At 40.7% G+C, this 27,504-nt stretch overlaps 2 protein-coding genes across 2 annotated transcripts; both read right to left on the reverse strand.

The window, feature by feature from the left end:
- Positions 1-1,510: 1,510 nt before the first annotated feature.
- On the reverse strand, positions 1,511-2,670 carry LOC123258318. Its single transcript, XM_044718186.1, has 2 exons — positions 2,572-2,670; positions 1,511-2,488 (listed from the first exon to the last, which is right to left on the reverse strand). The coding sequence occupies exons 1-2, from the start codon at positions 2,668-2,670 to the stop codon at positions 1,511-1,513; spliced, it is 1,077 nt and encodes a 358-aa protein (XP_044574121.1).
- Positions 2,671-2,708: 38 nt separating this feature from the next.
- Positions 2,709-3,686, reverse strand: LOC123258319. Its single transcript, XM_044718187.1, has one exon. The coding sequence runs from the start codon at positions 3,684-3,686 to the stop codon at positions 2,709-2,711; it is 978 nt and encodes a 325-aa protein (XP_044574122.1).
- Positions 3,687-27,504: the final 23,818 nt, after the last annotated feature.

A 27,504-nucleotide genomic window follows, 5' to 3' on the forward strand; every position in this document is an offset into this window, starting at 1 on the left:
GACGCTTGCTGTGATCAGGCTGGAATTGCGGTTGCGTGCTTGAAGTCCTCGGTAGGGTTTTCCTCAAGCACCGTTGGGATGGTGATTCGGCTGATTCCTTATCGGCCGATCCTACTGGCGGTCCGTTTCACGGGAGCAACACTCGAAGTAGGTTAGATAGTGCGGGGTCGGCTGGTGGTCCGGTTTTACGGTAGCAACACTCGAGCTAGACTGGTATGCCGCGAGATCTCCTCGTGGTCCGTTTTACTGGAGCAACACTTGGAGTAGTTAGAGAACGCGGGGTCTACTGGCGGTCCGTTTCACGGGAGCAACACTCGGAGTAGACTGGTATGCCGCGGGTCCTACGTGTGACTCGTTTTACACAGGATCACGTGATGTAGGCTGAGTTTAAGTGCCGGAGTTTCAACACTGAGTAACGAGACGATTGACTCTGATTTCGGAACTGTCTTTATTTCAGAAGAATAACTCTTATATAAGATGCTAAATTATACATCATTAAATCTAAGAAAGGTCAATGTTCTGGACGTGCTAATACTAAGGTTAATGCCAGGGTCACCCACCTCTGAGTCTGCTGACTCAGGGGTTGTTTGTTCATGTACCGTTTTCCACACGCATTTCGGCTTCGCTGGCTAGTTTCGGCTTGTCTCGGTCAGTCGGTCATTCTTCCCGCTGATCACGCTGACTCTGCTTCCGGAGCCATCGACTAGTGCCGAGTTTGGGTATTGGCTTATGCTTAGAGTTACAATATTAATAGGCTACTGATAGTGGTGCTTCCTCGATGGGTACCAGTGATGGAGAAGCTTCTTAAGATTACCTTAATTTAATAAACCCTTCTTATAACTATGTATGTCTTGCTTGCCTTTTACTGTGGAGTCTCTGGATCGTACACTTCAAATCTCTTGTAGTGTCCATCTCTTGCCAACATGGCCAGCCCGGGTCGTTGTTCGACCAGCTGGAATTCTTCTCCTTGGGTTATTGTCGTCCTCCGGTGGTGGGTTGCTGAGGTGTCCTTCCGGGCACACCGCGTGTACCCTGCCCATACGGCTATGAGGATTGCTACTCCTGACATTATTACTCCGGAATATTGATGAACCAGATTACAGTCTGCCTCGTTGTCCACCTCTTCCTGTGCTTGCTTTGTCCATGTTTTTAACCCCTGCACCTCTGCATGTAGTTGGTCTAGCTGATCTAATGTTGCTTCCAACTGTCCTTCTGTTGTCCTTATTTTTTCATGTGATGGCCACTCGTGAACGTAACTTCCTGACATCCTTATTGTTCCTGATGAGTTAAACTACGCCCGCCCCAACAATGTAATGGTCGGGCTTTGGATCACACAATCTTGCCTGATTGTCAGTTTGCCTACGCCGTGGATGATGATTTGATCCTTTTCGGCCGAGCATACATATGTCATTGTCAATAGGCCAATAGGCTTCGTTGTCCCAAAGATCCATGCATTCTGCTCTGTTAATTGAACCCAATAACTGGGCCCCTTGATTGGTTCTGGCTTACATTACCTTGCCCGATGTCTTGATAGTGCCGCCATCGTACAAGGGAGTTGATGGGCGTCCGGGCCCAATAGTGTATGCTTAAACTCGCATACCTTATTTCCATTCGTCCCGCTGATACACTGACTTAGGTGTTCTTGATTGATCGCAAAGTGGTGTTTCCGATGATCATCGACTGCTAGATATTTTGTTTCCGTCTTGGTTATCACCTGGCCTTCTCTCGTTATTTGTGGAATTGACTCCATCCGATATACTGTGAATTCGTCTTCTTCGACTAATGGAACACTCGTATGGAACATTAGTAAGTCCTCGGTTTCTTGTACCCTTGTGATCGCCAGTCGATATAAGTCTCGTGCTGTCTCACTTGTGATGGGTAATCGTCTTCCCTGTGGAAGGTGTGTTTGTATTTTTGTGATCACCTGTTTCACTTGTTCTACCGACACCAATGCAGGGCTCAATTTTCCTTCGTGTGCCCCGATTATCACATTTAAAACAGCATCCTGGACTCGACGAATGTGACTTGCCACGATGACCAACTCTGAAACTGCATGTGGCAGATACCGATCAGCCGCATGGCTTCTCACTTTGATTCTGGCCAGGCTGGCTTCTACGTCCTGCATCCTCTTCTGCGTTTCGATCGTCGTCCTTCGCATAATGTTGATGGTGGTATCCAGAACTGACGTCTGGTTCTCTACTATTTTATGCGTGATGCTTTCTTGGGTTCTTAGTTTACCAATAATTTCTTCCATCCGTTTGGCGTACTGATCATCGAGTACTCCGAACAGCCCATTCGCGATATTTCCAACGATGTTCAGTGCTCCGCGTTTTTGCCGTTGATGATGCATTAACTGATCGGCATCTTGGATTTCTGCCATTTCCTGTTGCAATGTTTGTATGATCGTGGGACAGACCTCGTAAGCCGTTGGGCACCATTGTTTTATAGATTGGATGCCTCGTTTGACCGTCTCGATCGTGCCAGCTGACTGAGATCAAAAAATGTGATGAGTGTCCATTCGGCAGATTTGATTGATATCCTATCAGTGGCTTCTATGATGGTCTGGGTTACGTTGTTGATTGGTGTGATGACAACCGGGCTATTAGCCTTCCTTTCAGGTGGAGGGGGTGTGGGCAGAGTCAGTCCGGGGATCACCCAGATGAGTATCATTGTTAAGACAAGCATTTTTTTTTTTTTTTTTTTTTTTTTTAGAGGTCGGTTTTTTCCTTCTTTTCGTTGATTGGTAGCACCGCCAGTCGATGTATGGCACGAGTTATATTGCCGGATGTTGTCCGTATTTCTGCCACTCGGATCTCGCCGTCTTTACCAGGATGGACTGCTACGATGCGTCCCAGGGGCCAGTTCAACGGAGCGATGTTGTCTTCCTTTATTATAACCAGATCACCAATCTTTACTGTTTTGCAACTTCTTGTCCACTTCGATCGATTCTGTAGCTCATGTAAGTATTCGTGGCTCCAACGTGTCCAGAATTCCTTTCGTAGTTGTTCGATCCGCTTCCACCGAGTGAGTAACCCTGTGCGTCGCCTTGATTGGTGAATATCAGGTGATGCCGTTAGAGGTTCTCCAATCAGGAAGTGCCCTGGCGTTAATGCCGTAAGATCCCTCGGGCTGGAAGAGACGGATGTCAACGGACGAGAATTTAAAATAGCTTCAATATCGATGACTATGGTTTCAAGTTCTTCATGAGTTAGTGTAGCGGTATATAGTGTTCGCTTCAGTAAGTGCTTGGCTGATTTCACCGAGGCTTCCCATAGGCCTCCGAAATGGGGTGCCCGAGGTGGTATAAACTTGAATTCTATGCTCAGATTTGCGCAGGTCTTGTGTATCAGTGCTTGTGCCTCCTCGGCGAAAATTGCTTCTTTTACTTCTGATAGTTCGTTGTAGGCTCCAACAAAATTAGTCGCGTTGTCGCTATAGATTTTCGCTGGTAATCCTCGTCGTCCGCAAAATCTCTTTAACGCTGCCAGGAAGGCTTGGGTAGTCAGGTCTGAGACCACCTCTAGGTGTACTGCCTTGGTTGAAAAACAGCAGAAGACTTTTAGATACACCTTATGTGGTCGTTTTCCTCGAATTTTATAGTGAGTCCAAAATGGCCCACAGTAGTCCACCCCGCAATTCTTGAATGGTCTATGTTGTTGAACTCGATCTGCCGGCAGTGGGCTCATTATTTGATTCAACAATTTTGGTCGAATTCGGCAACATCTGACACAACGACTGACTGTTTTTTGCGCCAGCTCCTTTCCTCTTAGTGACCAAAATCGTTGTCTAATGTTGCATAATAACGCCTGTGGTCCGCAATGCGACAGCTGCTGATGTTTCCATTGAAATAATAGTATTGTTAACGGATGCCTTGGAGATAGTAACATTGGATGCGTGGCATCATAAAATAATGCTGCATTTTGTAGTCGTCCTCCTACTCGAATTATTCCATCCGTGTCTATGAATGGGTCTAGCGTTCGTAATGGATCGTTGGGCCCGACAGTTTTCGTCTTCTTGAGTTGAACCATGGATGTTAAAAAATGCTGCGCCTGTATTTCCCGAATTATCACTCCTAACGCTTCATTCAATTCTACTGGTGACAAGGGTCCAATCCTTTTCTTCTCTGGCTTGAGGCAATTAAACACGAATCGCCGCATTCTTCCTATTATTTGCAACATCGTATTGAACGATCCGTGATGGTTGATTTGCTCCATCCAGTCTTCAGATTTACTGGCTAAGTTGCAGACCGCCCCCTTCTTTCTCTCTTGATCTTCGACTGCATTGTTTGTTCCTGTTGAGTGGAATCTAGGCCAGGACCCTGGATCTTGTACCAGGAATGGTGGTCCGGTGTACCACAGTTTTGAATCTCTTAATTGGGCTGCAGTGCACCCTCTGGAGAGGATATCTGCTGGATTATCTGTTGATGCTACATGTCTCCACCACTCTGGGTCTGTCAGTTCTTGAATCTGGGCGACCCGGTTCGCCACAAACGTTTGGAATGAGGAAGCAGTCGCGTTAATCCATTTCAGTGCAATCTCTGAGTCTGACCATAAATGTATTGCTTCTAAGTTTACGTTAAGATCGGTTTTTACTCTTCTTGTGACCTGAGCTGCCAATACTGCTGCACAGAGTTCTAAGCGTGGTAGGGTCTGTTTTATCAGGGGTGCTACTCGTGCCTTTGAACATAGCAACCGTGTGATAATATCGCCTGCCTTATTCTTTGTTCGTAAGTATGCCACTGCCCCATATGCTGCTTCTGATGCGTCTGCAAACACATGTAGCTGAATGCCTCCGGATGTGTCAGATGGAAGTGCACATCTTGGAATTTTAACTCTCATAAATTTTTAACTCCCATAGTTGTTGCATCCTTATTTTTGCCGTTGTCACAACTGGACCAAACAACCCGAGGGGATCGAAGATTTTTGCAAGTTCTGAACACACGACCCTCTTAGTGATGACTCCAGTGTCTTCTGTCGCTGCACGTCCTTGAAGCCAATCACCGGGTGGATCCCAAATAATTCCGAGCGTTTTGACGGTTTGTTCAGTAAAATTGCTGAAATCAAGATTCATTTCTTGGTCTTCTGCTGGAATGTCTGCTAGTAATGCTGGGTGGTTTGCGCACCATTTTCTTAATTTAAATTTTGCTTCTCCCAATAAGTTTATTAGTTGATCCCTTTTTCTTAGTGCCTCCTCGATGGTGTGTCCTCCGGTAAGACAATCATCTACATAATAACCCTGTCGTAGTGCAGTCGCACCCTGAGTCAGATGTTCAGGTGCTGTGTCTGCCAAATATTGCAAGCATCGGGTGGCCAAGTATGGAGCAGTTGCTGTGCCGTAGGTAACAGTGTTCAGTTGATAATATTTTAATGATTCCATGGAGTTGCGTCTCCATAATATAATTTGAAACTTGCGGTCATCTGGGTGTATCATAATTTGTCGGTACATTTTTTCTACGTCTGATGTAAAAACATATTGATACGATCGGAACCGTAAGAGATTGGATAGCAATTCACTTTGCACTGTGGGGCCAATCCGTAATAAATTATTTAAGCTTTTTCCACTTGTCGTTGTTGCTGAAGCGTCAAATTAAACTCGAAGTTTGGTAGTACTGCTGTCAGGTTTTAATACACAATGATGCGGAATGACATAATGGTTTGATGTTAGTTGTTTGGTTGTCAATCTAGTCATATGCCCTAATTCTTCGTATTGGTCCATAAATTGCACATATTGTTTCTGGAGGTCAGGATCCCGTTGAAGTCTCTTTTCCAATGCATAAAAACGCCGATATGCCATTGGAAGGGAGTTTCCCAATGTTTGTGGATCTTCCTTAAATGGTAGGCGTACACTTAATCTTTTGTCTGCTCCCCTTTTTATGTTTTCTATGAAATGCTGTTCGCATAACTTCTCGTCCGTGGTAAGGGCCTTTTGGTTTTCATCGAGAGTGTCTAATTTCCAAAATTGTTCGAGCAATCTATCGATTCTTGGTTCCTCCCTGGTGGATAGGGCACTGCTTACAGGAGGATTTGTGTATATCACCGAGCTGGCTGTTGCTGGTCCGGATATAATCCATCCTAATAGGGTCCGTTAAAGTAACGGTTGTCCTTGTCCTAGGTTTATATGTAAAGGTTCGATAAGTTGTGGTAGACATTCGGCCCCAAGCAGCAAATCGATTTCTTGTGGCTGATTAAAATTGGGATCTGCCAACCGAAGTTCTGGTGGAATATTTTTTGGGCGTATAATTGGCTCTGATGGTTGATTCGTCATGAGTTCTGGTAGTACATACGCCACGACTTGTGTTTTGAAGTTTGTAGTTAACGAGAACATATTTAGTACTGTTCGGGAGTTTGCTTGTTTTGTGCCTCCTATACCTCTTATGGTAATGTCGGATGGTGCTAATTGCACTCCGAGTTTTTTGGCTAGTTCCTGAGACACTAAATTCACTTACGATTCGGAATCGAACACTGCGCGGCATTTTTGTCGTGCTTCAGTAGGACCTTGGACTTCCACTTCGGCGGTTGCTAGAAGTACATACGGGGTTGTAAGTTGGCTGGTTGTGGATGCGCTTGTTCGCGTAGAAGTACTGTGCAGCATTGTGTGATGATTCCTTTTGCACACATGACATGAGAACCTGGATTTGCATGAGTTGACTGTATGGTATAGTGATAAGCAATTTGTGCAGGCGTTCATCCTTGTTATCTTTTGTGTTCTTTCACTTGGAGTCATGTCTAAAAATCTTTGGCAGGTTTGCAGTCGATGATTGCCATGGATGCATATGCTACATTTTTCCACCGGTGCTTGAGTTGATGCGCGAAACCCATTATTGACCGCTGTCTTTTGTAGCGTAACTATGCTGGTTGCTTGCCGCTCTAGATGGTCAAGCATTTGTTTTAATGATGGTTGACAGGTTGGGTTTGTGATGGCGAGTTCGATGCATGATAGGGTATGAGAATCTAATTTTTCTTCGAGAATGTGTATCAGCATGGGATCCCAACCCACTGTTGATATATTCAGGGCGTGAAGGGCGGTGATTGTTCTAAGCACTGCATCATGTAAGTTGCGTAGTTGATCTGCTGACCCATTTGTTTTTGGATGGGCAAACAAGGTTGCAAGTGTTGATTTGATGAGGATTCTTTCATTCTGATATCGTGCCTTTAGTCGCTGCCAGGTCTCTTGATAACTGGCGTGTCCTCCAACTGTTGTAGAGATTAGATTCTTGGCTTCTCCAGTCACGTGATTCTCCAGATACCGGAATTTTACAGCATCGCTATACTCTTGATTGTGTACGAGTTCCGTAAAAATGTCGCAAAATCGTGGCCACTTTAAATAATCTCCGTCAAATTTTGGAATGTCGACCGGTGGTATTACAAATGGGGAGGCCATCGCAGGTTTTTGTGTTGATACTGACGTTGATTGTGTTTCTTCGTTCAGAAACGAAAAATACTCTGCTCGTACGACCTGAAATCTGTCATCAGTATGCCCATCATTTTTCAAGGTTGGCTCCAAATCGATGAGATCATAGTATCCCGTGACGATTTCCTTCCATAGTTCCTTCATGTGTTGTCTGATGTGTGTGGATAATTCCCGTCCTTCGGTTCGGTTGCACAGAAAGTCTTCCATGTCATCTAGCCGTCCTTCGTGTCTGCGTTTTAATGATGTTACATGCGGGTCTTCTCCCTCGGTTCCTTGTGCTTGTGCCGTTGGCTCAAGTTTCTCTCCTGTTTTTCGGGGCCTTTGTGATGGGCCTGACCCTGATGGGATTCCATCGAAAAATATGGCTTCATATTTTTTCACCAGTTCTTCTAGCGCCTTTGCCTTTGTGAAATAATCATTTTCCGGGTTTAGCGCCAACTCACGGAGCTTGGCGTCGTTCCTTTTAAATTGACTCCATGAGTGAGTGAGCTGTTTTAGTCTCTCCTCGAAATACCCGTCCTTGAGCTTTCGCTCTGCGGAGTCCTTCGTGAAACTCTTTATTAATCTCTGGATGGCTATGTTGGTATCAATTTGCTCATCAATGAGCATCTGGGTTACAGGGTCTGATTCTGCTCCCATGGTTGCGGTGTATTTTTTTTCCGTTAAGTAAAAATGCGTTGAGGTTTGTGTTTAAGTTGTGATCCTAAAGGATCACGTCGGGGTCACCAAATGTTCGTCCGTAGAGCGTTATGCGGCAACTACGTCAAACTTGAACTCGCGGGAGTAACGGTAGGTCCCGGAGTCGTAGTCAAGGAACGTAAATAGTCTGACTAAATTACCTGGTTTCTGCAAGGGACTGCTCGGGTTGGCCAGACGCTTGCTGTGATCAGGCTGGAATTGCGGTTGCGTGCTTGAAGTCCTCGGTAGGGTTTTCCTCAAGCACCGTTGGGATGGTGATTCGGCTGATTCCTTATCGGCCGATCCTACTGGCGGTCCGTTTCACGGGAGCAACACTCGAAGTAGGTTAGATAGTGCGGGGTCGGCTGGTGGTCCGGTTTTACGGTAGCAACACTCGAGCTAGACTGGTATGCCGCGAGATCTCCTCGTGGTCCGTTTCACGGGAGCAACACTTGGAGTAGTTAGAGAACGCGGGGTCTACTGGCGGTCCGTTTCACGGGAGCAACACTCGGAGTAGACTGGTATGCCGCGGGTCCTACGTGTGACTCGTTTTACACAGGATCACGTGATGTAGGCTGAGTTTAAGTGCCGGAGTTTCAACACTGAGTAACGAGACGATTGACTCTGATTTCGGAACTGTCTTTATTTCAGTAGAATAACTCTTATATAAGATGCTAAATTATACATCATTAAATCTAAGAAAGGTCAATGTTCTGGACGTGCTAATACTAAGGTTAATGCCAGGGTCACCCACCTCTGAGTCTGCTGACTCAGGGGTTGTTTGTTCACGTACCGTTTTCCACACGCATTTCGGCTTCGCAGGCTAGTTTCGGCTTGTCTCGGTCAGTCGGTCATTCTTCCCGCTGATCACGCTGACTCTGCTTCCGGAGCCATCGACTAGTGCCGAGTTTGGGTATTGGCTTATGCTTAGAGTTACAATATTAATAGGCTAGTAGGTCTGATGCTTGTATATGCTGATCTGCTGATGCATCTTGATGACACTAAGGTGCCAACATACATTCTGACCTGCTGATGCATCTTGATGACACTAGGTGCCATGTATTGTGACCTGCTGATGCATCTTGATTGATTAGTAGGTCTTGGCACTAGGTCCCAACAGGAGTCATCACGAAGAGGATCGTGTGTTCAAAACTTGCAAAAATCTTCGACCCTTTAGGGTTGTTTTGTCCAGTTGTAACAACGGCGAAAATAAGAATGCAACAATTATGGGAACTGAAAATCGACTGGGACACGGAACTGGGTTCAGAACTCACCCATCAATGGCAAGCATTTCGACATGATGTTCAGATCCTGATAACAATAAGAATTCCAAGATGTGCACTCCCAGCTGACACATCCGGAACCATTCAACTACATGTGTTTGCAGACGCATCAGATGGGGCAGTGGCATACTTACGAGCAAGGAATAAGACAGGCAATATTGTCACACAATTACTATGTTCAAAGGCACGAGTAGCACCCTTGATGAAACAGACCCTACCACGCTTAAAACTCTGTGCAGCAGTACTAGCAGCTCAGGTCACAAAAAGAGTGAAAAACGATCTTAACGTAAACTTAGAAGCAATACATTTATGGTCAGACTCAGAGATTGCGGAGTGTGGATTAACGCCACTGCTTCCTCATTCCAAACGTTTGTGGCGAACCGGGTCGCCCAGATTCAAGAACTGACAGACCCAGAGTGGTGGAGACATGTAGCATCAACAGATAATCCAGCAGATATTCTCTCCAGAGGGTGCACGGCAGCCCAATTAAGAGATTCAAAACTTTGGTACACCGGACCACCATTCCTGGCACAAGACCCAGAGTCTTGGCCGAGGTTCCGCTCAACAGGAACAAACAAGGCAATCGAAGATCAAGAAAGAAAGAAAGAGGCGGTCTGCAACCTAGCCAGCAAATCTGACGACTGGATGGAACAAATCAACAATCACGGATCATTCAATACGATGGTGCAAATAATAGGAAGAATGCGGCGATTCATTTTTAATTGCCGCAAGCCAGAGAAGAAAAGGACTGGACCATTGTCACCAGTAGAATTGAATGAGGCATTAGGAGTGATAATTCGGGAAATACAGTTTCAGCATTTTTCAACATCCATGTTACAACTCAAGAAAACGAAAAGTGTTGGACCAAACGATTCATTACGAGCACTAGACCCGTTCATAGACACGGACGGAATAATTCAAGTAGGAGGACGGCTACAAAACGCCGCATTATCGAATGATGCCACACATCCAATGTTATTGTCGCCAAACCATCCATTGACAATACTCTTATTTCAATGTAAACATCAGCAACTGGCACATTGCGGACCACAGGCGTTATTATGCAACATTAGACAAAGATTTTGGTCATTATGAGGAAAAGAGCTGGCTCAGAAGACACTTAGCCGTTGTGTCAGATGTGTCAGATGTTGCCGAATTCGACCAAAATTGTTGAATCAAATAATGAGCCCACTACCGGCAGACCGAGTTCAACAGCATAGACCATTCAAGAATTGCGGAGTGGACTACTGTGAGCCCTTTTGGACTCACTATAAAATCCGAGGAAAACGACCACATAAGGTGTATCTAGCAGTTTTTTGTTATTTCTCAACCAAGGCGGTACACCTAGAAATAGTAACAGATTTGACTACCCAAGCCTTCCTGGCGGCATTAAAAAAATTTTGTGGACGACGAGGACTACCGTCGAAAATCTATAGTAACAATGCGACTAATTTTGTTGGAGCCTATAACGAACTATCAGAAGTAAAGGAAGCAATTTTCGCCGAGGAGGCACAAGCAATGATACATAAGACCTGCGCAAATCTGAGCATAGAATTCAATTTTATACCACCTCGGGCCCCCCATTTCGGAGGCCTGTGGGAAGCCGCGGTAAAATCAGCAAAGCATTTATTGAAACGAACATTATATACCGCAACACTAACTCATGAAGAACTGGAAACCATAGTCATTGATGTTGAAGCCATTCTAAATTCTCGCCCGTTGACGTCTGTCTCTTCTAGCCCAAGGGATCTTACGGCACTAACGCCAGGGCATTTCCTGATCGGGGAACCTCTAACGGCATCACCCGATATTCACCAATCAAGGCGACGCACAAGTTTACTCCCTCGATGGAAGCGTCTCGAACAATTACGACAGGAATTTTGGACACGCTGGAGCCACGAGTACCTACATGAGTTACAGAATCGATCAAAGTGGACAAGAAGTTGTAAGACGGTAAGGATTGGTGATCTGGTCATAATAAAAGAAGAAAACATCGCTCCGTTGAACTGGCCCCTCGCACGCATCATTGAAGTCCATCCCGGTAAAGACGGCGAGGTCCGAGTTGCAGAAATACCAAAAACATCAGGCAATATAACACGGGCTATACAGCGACTGGCAGTGTTACCAATCAACGGTAAGAAGGTGGAAACCTACTAATTACAAAAAAAAAAAAAACAAAAAAAATGCTTGTCCTAACAATGATTCTCATCTGGGTGATACCCGGACTGTCGTTGCCCATCTCCACACCATCAGAAGAAAAGGCCGTTAACCCTGTCGTCATCACTCCCATCAACAATGTGACTGGAACGATCATAGAAGCCACCGATAGGATGGCAATCAAATCTGCGGAGTGGACACTCATCATATTCTTTGACCTCAGTCAATTGGCACGAGAAATCGAAACAGTTAAAAGGGGTATCCAATCTATAAAACAATGGTGCCCAACGGCATACGAGGTGTGCCCCACAATCATACAAACGTTGCAGGAAGTAGCGGAAATTCAAGATGCCGATCAGTTAATGCATCATCAACGACAAAATCGCGGAGCACTGAACATCGTTGGAAATATCGCGAATGGGCTATTCGGAGTACTCGATGATCAAAATGCCAAACGGATGGAAGAGATTATTGCCAAACTCCGAGAACCAGACGTCGATTCTGGATACCACCATCAACATTATGAGGAGGACGACGATCGAAACTCAGAAGAGGATGCAGGACCTAGAAGCCAGTCTAGCCAGAATCAAGGTGAGAAGTCATACGGCTGATCGATATCTTCCGCATGCAGTCTCAGAATTGGTCGTCGTGGCAAGCCACATTTGGCGAGTCCAGGATGCTGTATTGAATGTGTTAATCGGGGCACACAAAGGAAAATTAAGCCCTGCATTGGCGTCGGTGGAACAAGTAAAACAGGTGATCACAAAAATACAAACAAAAAAAGCCTGCCACCGGGACGGCTATTACCCATCACCATTGAAACAGCACAAGACTTATATCGACTGGCGACCACGAGGGTACAAGAAACTGAGGACTTATTAATGTTCCATACAAGCGTTCCGTTAGTCGAGGAAGACGAATTCACAGTATTATATTATTGTTGCAACCCGGTTGAGTAGCGCTAAACTTAATGTTTTCAATATTTTAATGCCCATCATTTTAAAAATATCTATTAAAACTTTTTCAAAGGTACTTTCCACGGTGCCATATTTAATTGGCGAATATTTAAAATCGCGGCATTTTTTCCAATCATTGTAAATAGTTGTTTTAAGTCAATACCATATAAAAAAGCATCTTGACGAGGTAAAATACCGGTGACGAAACTGCATGCGAAACCCAAAATATCGAATATCAATTTTTGTGACGAAAATATGCTATATAGGTGTTCAAAATGCAGGTTCGACACCGGTATTTTACCTCGTCAACAGGTTTTTTTATACGATACCAGTTTTTTCTTGTATACATAGATCTTCAATTATTTAAAAAAGAACGCATAATATAGAGAATATTAAAGTAACCTCTGGCCGGCGATTCACACAGTTAGCAATACTTTAACTGTGAGGATAAACACCAGAACCTTTCCAAAGATGTAAATAATGTTTTAATACTTTAGTGATTCTGAAGTTATACGTACTTTTAATTAACAAAGGTTTTGGAATGTGGTTAGTTTAAAAATTTTAGTTCAAAATGTACCCAAAATTCTATTAAAAATCAAAGATTGTGTCGTAGTTGTGAGACACCAAATTGCTTAAACAATTAAACAGATGAGAGGCCGATCAAATTGAGAGATTCACTGTTTAATAAATTACCAAAAAAAAAAACAAGAAAGGAAAGCTAATTTCGAGCGGAGCCGAATTTTATATGCCCTTTGCAGTTAAGAAGGAGCTTATATTATTATTATTTGTAACGGATCGTATATAGTTGTCCGATCCTTATAAGAATTTTACCATCAAATAAATTTTCTAATTATAAAATTGGAAACAGCCGCAAGCATCTTTAAAAATAGCAAGTTTGTGCCATTTCCGATGGTTCAGTTCAAAACGGAATCCGTAGAAAATCACATTTTTAGCTATAGAATTGTGAGGAGATTAGATCTCCCACACGCCAAGACATGTGGCAAGAGGGGCAGCAGCGGGGGGGGGGAACAAGCAAGTCAGCACTACAGCGTCGGATGGGCCAGTACAGGCTGAAGGACCCCCCGTGGGTAAGTCCGACAGTCTTCAGTGCGGGCTATTAAAGCGAGTGAGCGAAAATAGCTTAAGGACCCCCTGTGGGTAAGTCCGGCGGCGGTACGCGCATCGAATCGAGCAAGGAGTGAGGGGAAAAGGATCAAGGATCCGCGGCAAAGCTGAGGCCCAAGGGTAAAAGAGTCGGGTGGAGTTATTCCCGGACACGACAGGTATCCTGGTGTAGTGGCGGCAACGACGGATCAGCCTGGCGTACGCCTTGTCTGCTCCTGACCGTTCGATCCAGGTGTGATCCTGTAACGCGAGGGATAGCCAACCCGGGAACTCAAGGCCAATAGTGAAACCAGGCAGGGACACCCCGGGAAGTCAAGAGAATCCTGATCCAGGAGCTGGAGCGTATGCACAGCGATCCAGCTGGAGTCAAAGGAGACGCGACGCCCAAACCTCTGGCCTACCATAGATCCTGCGGGGCGTAGGCACGCAGGTGTTTGGAGAACGCGACCAGGGGCGTGTCCTGTAGGGTAGGAAGGCCCTTCGTGCCCTGATCCGGCCGCTAAGCAGCGAGGAGCGTATCCTGCCCGGCGTATGCCTGGGAGGTGATTAGGTGCCGGCCACGGCGAAAGGGCAAATCTAGGCGAGCCAAAGGTTCCGAGTCCACGGCACCCCAAACGGAGAAACAGCAATGGCAGAAGCGGCGACGAGGGAGCAGCGGCAACAGGAGAGCAGCGACGACGAGGGAGCAGCGGCAGCAGCATAGCAGCGACGACGAGGGAGCAGCGGCAACCGTAGAGCAGCGACGACGAGGGAGCAGCAGCGACGGACAGGCAGCGGCAGCGGAAGACGACAAGCAGCACCACAGGCCCCGCAACCAGAGTCCGTGAGTCCGAAAGTCCGAACAAAGGGAACCGAGAGCCGTTTCGGCGCCAGGCACCAAGACCGCACGACCTGGCTTTTGGCGCAAGCTTTTGGAGGGCGTGCGTATTGGCACCAACCCGGAGCGGGGATCGGGGATCGACGGGAGGGCGAGCGGTCGGTCGGCTGAGCCAGACGGCCGGTGAGATTCTCTTTATTGCTTTGTAAATTAATTTCAATAAAGGGGATTTATTTGAAAATAAGCAATACCGTGTTATTTCTGGGCTCGGGCAATCACGTCGAATCAATAAATTCGGTGGAACGTACCCTCAACCTCTGTGAGCTAGCCGCGGCGTTTGTTGCGAGCAAAACATAGCAAAACAGTTCGTTACAGAATATAGACGTCCGATCTTAATAAAATTTTGCAAATCGGATATGATTGTCCAAAATGCAATCGGTACTAAGGGTCATATTTCTAACTTAAAAAAACACCAAACAGCTGTAGGACAGCTAAAGGATATAGTCGGGCGATCCTCGGATTTGTACATAAGATATTTTGACCAAATATAATATAACATGTGTGGAAAGTCCCAACCCTCTAACTTAAAAATCACCAAAGTTATGGCATTTCCAGCTGTAGGATATAGTCGACCGATATACAAATAAAGTAAAAGTTGAAAGAATTTATTCCATATTTTCAAGTTTATTGCACACGTACATGAACATATGTAAGTAGTGTATCCGCAAATACACTTAATGTATCTGCCCTAGATAACGAATCCTCCATAAAACCAGTATACCCTGCCATACCTATCAAATTATATATAAGCAACATTCTAGAGCCTACTGTGGGAATAATTCAAATAGGCTAGACACAAACCCTTTCCCATAGCATTATCATTGGCATCCAGACATAAACATAGAAATAAACCATTCATACGCCTTTATCAAGACATGTCAGCATAAAACTCTGACCAATCAAAACTATTCAACCAAAGTCCATCTATGCTGCCAGCGCCGCTGGCACCGATAAAAGCTATAGTTATAAGAAAATTGAATTTGTAAAATCAGTTTATAATCAACGATCAATCCAATAGGATATCTTTATAACTCATACTTGATACACCGCTAATTTATTGTATCCGCAAAACGAATTCTATAAACATTTTCAAACATTAGTGAAATCACGAATGAGGATTTCTAGTGTGAAGTGCAACAAACATTACACTAAAAAATTTTAATACCAGTGAACTCAGCATTAGTCAAATCACGAATGAGGATTTCTAATGTCTATTTGAAATTAAAAAATAAAATAAGATTATTAATATAATCAAGACAATTTAAAAAATAAAAACATATATACCAAATTAAATAAAAAAAAACTTTAAAATGCAATCTGAACAAGCATCCACATCAGCAGCAGCAAGGCACATCCTGTCTGACAGCAATATGAATCATTTCTTCATGCAACTAAAACAAATTGACAAATTTGATGGTGATACAATGTATTTAGCACTATTTATAAAAAGTGTTGATAACTTGATTACCCAATACAAAACAACATCGTCTACTCAGAATGAAATCATTCAAGGAGCTATCCTAAACCTCATCGTTGGACCTGCACGTACAATTCTTCTTAGGAATTCAACCCAGGATTGGAATGAATTAAGAACCTTACTCATCAGTGAATTCAACTCATCAAAACCCCCATATTGGTTTTGTTAATAAATAAGTAATACAATTAAGTATTAACCAGAAACCCTCAATGAATAAATAAAACACACAATAAAGATTTTATAAACCACACGCTCTCAATGCCAGAAATGAAGTGAAATAAAATGTCAAGAGGACAAGGTATCAACAAATAGGCGAGAAACAAGGAACACATTTATAGTGTGTATACACTTGCTACATCCTTACATTCAAGTGAATATATAGCATAACTGTCTATGTTACTTTTGCATATTTGAATACGCAAATTTCATTACGCCACCCCAAAAGTTACATTGATTATCACTACGATTCTTGACATGTGTTTGTGCTTTAATTTTAATTAGTATCTTCATTTCTTTCAAAACTTCATATTTTCATTTAATTCTGGGGATACATTAGGTCCAGCATTTGCTGCAAGAGTTGGGGAAACCCAGTAAAAACCCAACTAGACTAAAAAAAATATTAACATAAGTAACATAAGTTTTAGATAACAAAATAAGTTCCATAAGTTTGAAATTAATAACAAAAAAAACTTTTTTTTTTTTGTTGATTTAATCAGCAAGTCCCAGCTGGCTTCGCAGGGAAATAAACCGTGCAGTTGGTAATGGCTTCGTCAGTATATCGGCTAGTTGCAGATCTGTGGGAATATACTTTACACAAATTAGTTTTCTTTCAATTTACTCTCTTGTAAAATGATATTTAATGTCTATGTGCTTTGTTCTCTTATGGCAAGTAGGATTATTTGCAATACCTATACAACCCTGGTTGTCTTCAAAAATCTCTATAGGACCATTTAATTATAGACTAATCTCATTTATTAGTGGTTTAAGCCAAAGAGCTTCTCTTACACCTTCAAACAAGGCCATGTATTCAGCTTCAGTAGATGAAGCAGCAACTGACTTTTGCTTCATGGTACTCCATGAAATCAAACAACTTTCAAATATTTTAAATAAACACCCAGTGGTACTTCTTCTGTCAGTTTCATTTCCAGCCCAATCGGAATCTACATATCCTGTAAGAATACTATTAAAATTAGTTTCTTTCTTGAATCTTAGCTTGAGATTAACAGTTCCCTTCAGATATCTAAGAACTCTCTTAAGGCATTGCCATAGTTCCTTATTGTTGTTGTTTGCATACCTGCTTAGAATACTTATTGAATACTTAAGTCAGGCCGTGTACATAACATTATGTACATCAAACAACCAACCAAATTTCTACATGGTGCATCACATAGTTCTTCCGATTGCAGCGCCGTATAGTCGAACTTACTTGGGAGGGGAGTACTAACTGAATTACAATCTTCCATATAAAATTTTATCAATTATCTTTTAATATATGCTGATTGACTAAAACAAATCTCTCCATCAGATCTGTCAATTTTTATGCCAAAAAAGTGTCTAATTTCCCGTAAGTCGGTCATTTGAAACTTATCATGAAGATAAGATTTAAATTTTGACATTGTATCTGATTTACTTGTTGCAATTACTATATCATCTACATATAACAGGATATACACTACTGCTTATAAAAATACTTAACATAAGAATATTTCACGAAATCTGTAGAATTTATTGTCGATTGAACCTAAAAAACATAAAAAAGGGTTGGTCAAAAAAAAAATCATAAAAAATATGATATTTCTCGAAATATCTCCCTTATCCAAAATATAAATACACCTATCAACTCCATAAGAATGATTCAGGCCTTTTGGAACATTCATGTAGATTTCATCCTTTAGAGTTCCATTTAAAAATGCGGTTTTTACATCCATATGATGAACCATTAAATCATGTTGATTTGAAAGTGCCAACAAAAATCTAAAACTGGAAATTCGTGCAACTGGTGCAAATGTCTCATCGTAATCAGTCATATATTCTTGAGTGAAACCCCGCGCTACAAGTCTAGCTTTGTACTTTACTAAGTTCCCAAACTCATCTTTTTTAATACTAAATACCCATTTGCAATCAACTATGTTTTTATTATCTGGCTTATGCACTAAGGTCCGAGTATTATTTTGAAAATGAGATCTAAGTTCATCCTGTATAGCATTTTCCCAGAAAGATCTGTCCTCACGAAACTTAATCTCTTCAAAGGTATTAGGAATATCATCTAAGCATGTTTGAGTATTCATAAGACATCTTTCTAAAAATCGATATGATAATTTGGGTTTACTTTTAATTCTTTCACTGCGTCTGATTTCTTCTTCCTTTTTATTTTCTTTTAATTTATCACCAGTTTCAACGACTGGATCGGCATTCTCAAGATATGTGGAATTTTCATTGAGTTGCTCATTTAACTCAGAATCAACAGATTCATTATTTTCCACCAAAGTAAAAACCAACTCTTCATTCTCTTTAGTTAAAGATTCATTATTTTGTTCAACAGTATTACTTTGAACATCCGAAACTTTTCCATGTAAAACTCTTTATTTCATCCACCACAACATCTCTTGCTATCATAAATTTCCTCGATTCCTCATTCCATAATTTATAACCATTTGGTTCATATCCAACAAGTATAGCTTTAATTGACCTTTCGTCAAACTTTCTTTTTTTTACTTTATTCAATGCATATACCGTCGAACCAAAAATCTTCAGATACTTTAACATTGGCTTTTTGTTATGCCACATCTCAAATGGTGTTTTATTTATCTTTTGCAATGCTCTACTTGGGGATCTGTTAATTAAATAGGTTGATGTTAAAACAGCCTCACCCCAAAAATGTTTATTAAGTTGAGCACCATTGATCATAGATCGAGCCTTTTCGGTGATAGTTCGTATCATCCGTTCTGATACACCATTCAACTCTGGAGTATGAGGAACCGTTAAATTATAGCCGATGCCTTTTTCAACACAGAAATCACGCATTTCACCAAAAAGATATTCCCTTCCATTATCGATATACAAATTCACAATTTTTAAATTGAAGTGAGCCTCGCTCTTCGCTACAAAGTCCTTGAAACAGAAAAACACATCCGACTTATAAGTTATTAAATAGGTTACACAGTAATGTGTATACTGATCAATAAAAACTACATAGTACTTCTTATTATCAATGGTAGTGAGTGTTATTGGGCCACAAACATCGGAATGGACAACAAACAAAGGTCGTGTAATATTTTCCTTATTTTTAAATTTTTGAAACTTTAATCTAGATTGCTTGCCATTTATACAAGCCTCGCATAATTCATGATTTAAATCAATATTGCTTAAAATATTAGTATCTTCAAAAAGACTATTTCGCTTTATTTCTAAAAATTTTCCTACGCTTATGTGACCTAATCTTTCATGCCATAATCGATACTCAGAACTATTTGAAATTTTAGACATAAATACTTTACTGTTTAATTGAAATTTTATAATACGTATCCTTGCGTGTGGAATATCCTTGCAATACAAAACGTTTTGCAAGGTGATATGGTTTTCGCAGCTGGTAATATTGACAACTCCTTTGGCTGTAGCGTAGATAAACTCTCCACGTTTGGCAATCTCGATGGGCACGTTTGATTGCAAATGGTCATATTTGGAGAACAATGCTGTGTCATTTATTAGGTGGTCTGATGCTCCTGAGTCTAGTATAAACTCAGCCTCGTTTGTATTTGAATTGGAAGTTGCATTTCTCAACATGAAGGCAAAACTACGCTCTGGTTGGGTTGCTGCTGCTGTTGCCATCTGAGCCTGTCCTTCCTTTCTTTTGTTTACGTTAGAATTCTGATTTGGCTGTCTTTTCAAAAAGAAACAATCCTTCTTTAAATGTCCTGGCTTACCACAATGAAAACATTTTGGTTTCGGTTCGAAACTTGGCTTGAAAAATTTTTTCTTAAACTTTTGCATTGGATTATTGTTAAATTTTGCATCTTTGAACTCCTTTTTACCTACTGCTTGCAAGACTTTAATACTCGTATCCTTACTAATATTCCGAAGCTTTATTTCTTGGTCAAGAAGTCGTGTTTTTACAAAAGCCAATGTCAAGTTATCTTCTGATGAGTCTCTATTGCCGTTATAACACCATCATAACTGAGTGGAAGAGTTAGAAGTAAATGGGAAATTTTATCCATATCATCTAATTTTGCTCCTGATGCGATAAGTTCGGTAATGAGGTCATCAAATGAATTAAAATGATTCAGGAGTGAAGTGTCACCTTTTAACTCCATGGCTAAAAGTTTTTTTTCGCAGAGATAGTTGTGATGCCAAGCTTCTTCTCTCGTAAATTGCATCTAAATTTGCAAAAATTTGCTTAGCAGTGCTCTCACTGTTAGTGAAAGATAGAAATGCATCACTTAGGTATTCAATTATTAAACCTTTTGCATATCGTTCTGCCTTTTTTATCTCATCAGTCACTTTTTCAAGCGTTTCATCTATAACCTTCAGAAGATCATGCTCTTCCAGCAACGCTCTCATTCTAAACTTCCATATTGAATATTTCTCACCGTCAAACGGTTTGATATTTCTTTTCCCTTTATCCATTGTAAGATTCTATCACACAAAAGCAAATTTCACAGCCACAATTTCCAGCAACTTCTTACAGCAATAACGTTTCTCAACAGTAGCACTATCTTGTAACACCGTCCTCCCGCTACGTGGTGATTTGCGGCTAATTTGTCAAAGCATTTCCAGAAAAAAAAACTCGCGAATTGATGTATATAGGTATGTTTTACTTATTTACTGTAGTTGTGTCTGGGCCCATAACCTATTGGTTTTGTTAATAAATAAGTAATACAATTAAGTATTAACCAGAAACCCTCAATGAATAAATAAAACACACAATAAAGATTTTATAAACCACACGCTCTCAATGCCAGAAATGAAGTGAAATAAAATGTCCAGAGGACAAGATATCAACAAATAGGCGAGAAACAAGGAACACATTTATAGTGTGTATACACTTGCTACATCCTTACATTCAAGTGAATATATAGCATAACTGTCTATGTTACTTTTGCATATTTCAATACGCAAATTTCAATACCCCACATCTCATGATCATGGTTTTACATAAAATTAAATATCAAAGTAGTTTACGTAAGTTTATTGATGAATTAGATAAACAGTCAAGCAAAATTTGTAATAAGTTAAGTGGGGATAATAATGCAGCACACACTGTTATATTTTCGAGAGTATTAGGTGATCATATAGCAGAAGTAATTCGTGAAAAATTACCATTACGAGTGTACATATCTATATGCAAATACGATATATCAACTCCAACTAAGTTAAAACAAGCTGCTCAAGCTGTAGGTGATGATGATATATATAATTTATCCCGAAGTGTTGAAAATCGATATAATATACCAATGGTCTCCACATCTAATACTCCTAATACTAATAATATTAATAATAATCAAAGGGACAGAAACCAAAATTTCAATCAGAATGTAGGAAACAATAGGAGTCAAAATTATAATAACCGTGGGACATATAATTATCAACAAAGACAAAATACTTTTGATTCAAATCGAAATTTTAATTCAAACTATAATAATAATTATAGATACTCTCAAAATCCTTAAGGTTAAAACTCTCCAAATTATAATCGATCTGTTAATGTTCCTCAAAAACTATCAGACCAACTGAATAGACCAGAACCAACGGAAATAGTTGAAAATTTTCAGTCAAAAGCCTCGGAAGAAACACAACAGCAATAAAAATAAAAATTGATAACAGACCATGCATTTGCCTTATTGACACAGGTTCCAGTATAAGTTTAATGCATGAAAATTGTTTAAAATATCCAATTAAAGAGAATAATATAAAAGTTCAAACAGTAGGAAATTCAGTCACTTTGAATAAATCCATTGAATTCATAATTCCAAAATTATTTAAATCTAAACAAAAATTTTTTGTCAAAGAATTTCCCAATCATTACGATTTTCTTTTAGGACGTAATATTTTAAACCTTACATCAGCCCAAATAGATTTTGGAAAGAATATTGTTAAACTTAATAATTACGAATTTCCTATGATCAATATAATAAAGGAACATAACAAAAATTATACAAACATGTTAGAAGATGATAAACACATTTACGCATTGGAAACGGAATTAAAAACTAGTTATATTCGAAATGATCACCTCAACAGTGAGAAAAAATTTGCACTACATACTCTAATGTCCAAATTCTTTGATATTCAGTATCATGAAGGTGATAATTTGACCTTCACAAATGAAATCAAACATAAAATAAAAACTAAACATGAAGATCCCATTTATAGAAGACCATATACTTATCCCTTTATTTAAGACAATGAAGTAGAAAACCAAATAGCAGATATGATTAAACAAGGTATTGTCCGCAAATCTAAATCTCCTTATTGTAGTCCTATAGTAATAGTACCCAAGAAAATGGATGCATCGGGCATTCCAAAATTTCGTGTGGCTATTGATTACAGAGGGCTTAACGAGATAGCTATTGATGATAAATTCCCCATCCCCAATATGGATGAAATACAAGATAAGTAAGGAAAATGTCAATATTTTACAACGTTAGAACTGGCAAAGGGATTCCATCAAATTGAAATGGACCCAAGATCAATTCAAAAAACAGCCTTTTTCCCCAAGAATGGACACTATGAATATACTAGAATGCCTTTCGGTCTAAAAAATGCTTCTGCTACATTCCAGCGATGTATGAATAATATTCTTCATGATATAGTAGGAACTCATTGCCTAGTATATTTAGATGATATTATTATATTTTCAACTTCCTTACAAGAACATATTCAGTCCCTTCAAAAAGTGTTCGTCCGATTAAGAAAATCCAATCTTAAACTTCAATTAGATAAATGCGAATTCATGAAAAGAGAAACAGAATTTTTAGGCCATATAATTACTATAATTATACTATAATAAATAAATACATATAATAAAATTCTTCGTCCGATTAAGAAAATCCAATCTTAAACTTCAATTAGATAAATGCGAATTCATGAAAAGAGAAACAGAATTTTTAGGCCATATAATTACTACTGAAGGAATTAAAACAATCCAAAAAAAAATTCAAGCTATTCACGATTTTAAAATTCCAAGTACTCCTAAACAAATTAAATCATTTATTGGTCTTTTTGGATTTTACCGAAAGTTTGTTATAGAATTTGCAAAAATTGCTAAACCAATCCCCCCAGTGCCTTAAAAAGGGTTCAAAAATAAATGTCTAAGATAATAATTACGTTGAAGCATTTAATAAATGAAAAACACTAATAACGAATGATCCAATCCTTAGATATACAGATTTTGAAAAAACATTTGAATTAACGGCTGATGCTAGCTGTCTTAGCTCAAGAAGGTAGATCAGTTTGCTATGCAAGTTAAATGATCATGAAATAAATTATTCAAATATCGAAAAAGAGTTATTAGCCGTAGTCTGGGCAACCAAGTACTTCCGACCATATCTATTTGGAAGAAAATTTAAAATTACATCCGATCATAAACCACTGGTTTGGTTAGACAATTTTAAAGAACCTAATATAAAATTGCAAAAATGAAAAATACATCTTAGTCAATATGATTGTGGTATGAATTACATTAAAGGAAAGGAAAATTATGTAGCAGACGCCTTATCTAGGCTACCTAAAAAAGAATCAAATAATGAACAACTAGAAGAACCATTTCAAAACAAAGATGATTTACAAAGTACAGGAGCTACAATTCATAGCGCCCAAGAAGACAATGGCAATTGAATTCAGATTACAGAGCGTCCAATTAATGTTTTCAGTCACCAATTAATATTTGAAAAGGGAAATGAAGATAGTAATGAATTAGTCCGGTATTTTAATAAAACAATTAATACAATAAAATATAGTAACATGACGGAACGTACAGCAAAAGACATTATTCTTAAATTTGTATGTGGACACAATTTTATAATGTACATAAATAATGACGACGATTTCGCAATATTTCAAAGGGTTTTCATGGAACTAATTAAACCAAATTTGGGAACAAAATTAATGAAAACATCAGTTTCTTCCTAATATATCTACCTACGAAAATTTTCACGAGAAAGTAATTTATAATCATAAGAAAACTGTTCATCAAGGTATTAAAAAAACATATGACGATTTTAAAGGTAAATACTATTTTCCAGATGCACAAAAATAAATCCAAAATATAATTAACAAATGCGATTTTTGTAATTTATGCAAGGCAGAATATAGAAAAGTTGCATTAACATTTGCAAAAACCCCTGAAAGTAAAAATATCCGTGAGAAATATGTAATTGACTATTATTTTATTGATCAAAGAAAATTTTTAACTTGTATTGATATCTATTTAAAATTTGTTTCAATTATAGAAACTCATACCACAGATTGGATCGAAAGTAAATAAGCATTACTTAAAATATTTAATATGTTAGGTAAACCAAAAATAATAAAAATGGATCAAGATCCCAGATTAGAATGCAAATCATTACAAAAATGGTTAGAAAAAGAAAATAATGAGATCGAAATTACTAGTAGCCAGAATGGTACAGCTGATATAGAAAGAGTTCACAAAACAGAAAAAATTATACAAAAAGATGAGAAACACTGGCAGGAAATAAATAGGGGTCACAAAGTAATAAAACACAAAAGTAAATTTAAAAAACTTAAAAATCGCAATTTTTCTCGTTATTTCAGAAATGTTGAAAATTCTGATTCTGATATTGGAAGTGGTAATAATAGTACTGTGGCAACCCTAAGTGCTTACCATAGCACAATCGAACTCGATATCCTATGGGAGTATCGATATCGCTGAAGGCCCTCTCTAAAAACACAACCTTTTCTGCGTCTCACGACATCGACAGCCTCATCCGCAGCTAGCAACGCTTTTGTTATTTTTCATTAGTTTTTAAGCAAATATATTGTGAATAAGTGAACATTAAATTGGTGACCCCGACGTGATCACTATATAGACGCGAGTACCGGTGCTTACAATGGCAAACAACGACACCACACAAGACGACGCCGACGTCTTTCACGAAACCGTTACTCGCGGTTCCAACGTAGTTATTAACCGCCTGGCGGCTAAAATTCCGCCCTTTTGGACCGAGCACCCAGAATTATGGCTGTCGCAAATCGAAGCCCAATTCGTTCTGGCAGGAATAACTACAGACGACACGAAATTCAACACGATCCTGGGGTCAATCGAAGCACCGGTACTGGCCCGAATTGCCGACGCCATCGTCAACCAACCAGACACAGACAAGTACGAAAACTTAAAGTCGTGCATTTTGGAACGCTTCTGCGAAAGCGAGCAGAAGAAAATCCAGAAGTTGATTTCGGAAACTGCCCTTGGTGACAAGCGCCCCACACAACTGCTCAACGAGTTAATCAAACAAAGTTGACGAAACTTTCTTAAAAGCACTGTGGCTGCAGCGCCTACCAACACAAGTGCAAGCAATCTTGCAAGCATCGGACGCCTGCCTAGCAGATTTAGCTAAGTTGGCAGACAAAGTCATGGAAGTCGGCGATTTTCATTATATACGCATCGTTGATGCCAAATCGGCGCCACCCAGCAGCACCGTTTTCGACGAACGCCTAGACCGCATCGAGCAACAAATCAACGCGCTGTTTAAAAACCGTTACCCCAAGAACAGTTCATCCACATTAACGGATCGCAACAGCGTCCCGACTTCAGGCTTGTGTTGGTACCACAGCAAATTTGGCAACGCCACCAAGAAATGTCACCAACCGTGCTCGTTTTCCTCCGAACCAAAAAACTAAAACAGTCTTCGGATTCGGCGGACAAATTCGAAGAAAACCACAACACAATTGACCGCCTCGCCATCAACGACAATTACTCCAAAACTTAATTTCTCATCGACACCGGCGCCGACATTTCAGTGATGCCACCCTGCAGAATCGCAAAAACTATGCTCACTCCAAAGCTTCTTTTCGCCGCCAATGGTACGAAGATACAAACCTATGGAGAAAAACGCATAACGGTGTCGCTGGGATTGGGACGAAACTTCGTATTGGCTGACGTCAACTCCGCTATCATTGGAGCTGATTTCCTTCCACATTTTGACTTACTCGTCGATATGAAATGACGCAAACTCATCGATCGAGCTACGCTGCACGAATCAACATGTCACGCGCCTCAACGTAAAATCAACGCGATTTTATCCTACGACACGAGCAACCAATACGCTAGGTTGCTTCACGAATACCGCGATCTAGCAACGATCAACTCGAACCGGCTGCCAGCAGAGTCCGAAGTAACGCTCTTCATCTCGACCAACGGCCCGCCTACTCACGCCCGCGCCCGACGACTAGCGCCCGACAAACTCAAAGCCGCACAAACTGAGTTCTCCTACCTCATCGAAAAAGGAATATGTCGCCCCTCAAAAAGCCACTGGTCCAGTCCATTACACCTGGTAAAGAAAGCAAACGGAGAGTGGCGACCATGCGGCGACTACAGAGCACTAAACAACGTAACAGTGCCGGATCGATACCCTATTCCGTACATACTGGATGTAACAAGCATCCTACACGGTAAAAAGATATTTTCAAAAATCGACCTGCAAAAAGCATATCACCAGATCCCTGTCGAACCGCAAGATATTCCCAAAACATCAATTATCACGCCTTTTGGGCTATTCGAATTCTTGTTCATGACATTTGGCTTACGCAACGCAGCGCAAACTTTTCAGCGTCACATAAACAACGTAATACAGGATCTCGACTTTGTTTTCGCATACATCGACGACATTCTGATCGCTTCAGAATCCGAGGAGCAGCACGAGACACACCTCCGTACGACCCTTGACCGCCTTCGAAAGGCACATCTCACCGTGAACTTCGAGAAGTGCCAATTCGGTAAATCACAACTCACGTTCCTGGGACATGACATCAGCCAGCACGGTTTGAAACCATCCGAAGCCAAAGTGGAAGCCATTCGGCACTTTAAAAAAGCGCTTATAGCTAAAGATTTAAAAAAGTTTCTGGGTATGATCAACTTCTATCGGCCGTTTATCCCACGTGCTGCTGATAACCAACACATACTCCAGACGCTAATCCAAGGCAATAAAAAGAACGACAAAACCCCGATACTCTGGTCTACAGAAGCCGACCACGCATTCGACGCCTGCAAGAACGAGCTTGCAAACGCTACGTTGCTGAACTACATGGCACCTAACTCGCAATTAACACTAACCACCGATACCTCCGATGATGCCATGGGTGCCGTGTTACATCAGATTGTCAACGAGCAGACGCAACCACTGGGTTTCTTCTCCAAGAAATTCACACCGACGCAAAAGAAGTACAGCACCTACGATAGAGAACTGACTGCCATCTATCAGGCCATTTTGCACTTCAAGTTCGCATTGGAGGGCAGAAACTTTATAATTTTCACCGACCACAAGCCGCTGATGTACGCTTTCAATCAAAACAGCGAGAAAGCAT

This window comes from Drosophila ananassae, unplaced genomic scaffold (assembly GCF_017639315.1).
Source record: "Drosophila ananassae strain 14024-0371.13 unplaced genomic scaffold, ASM1763931v2 tig00000159, whole genome shotgun sequence".
NCBI classification, from domain to species: Eukaryota; Metazoa; Arthropoda; class Insecta; order Diptera; family Drosophilidae; genus Drosophila; species Drosophila ananassae.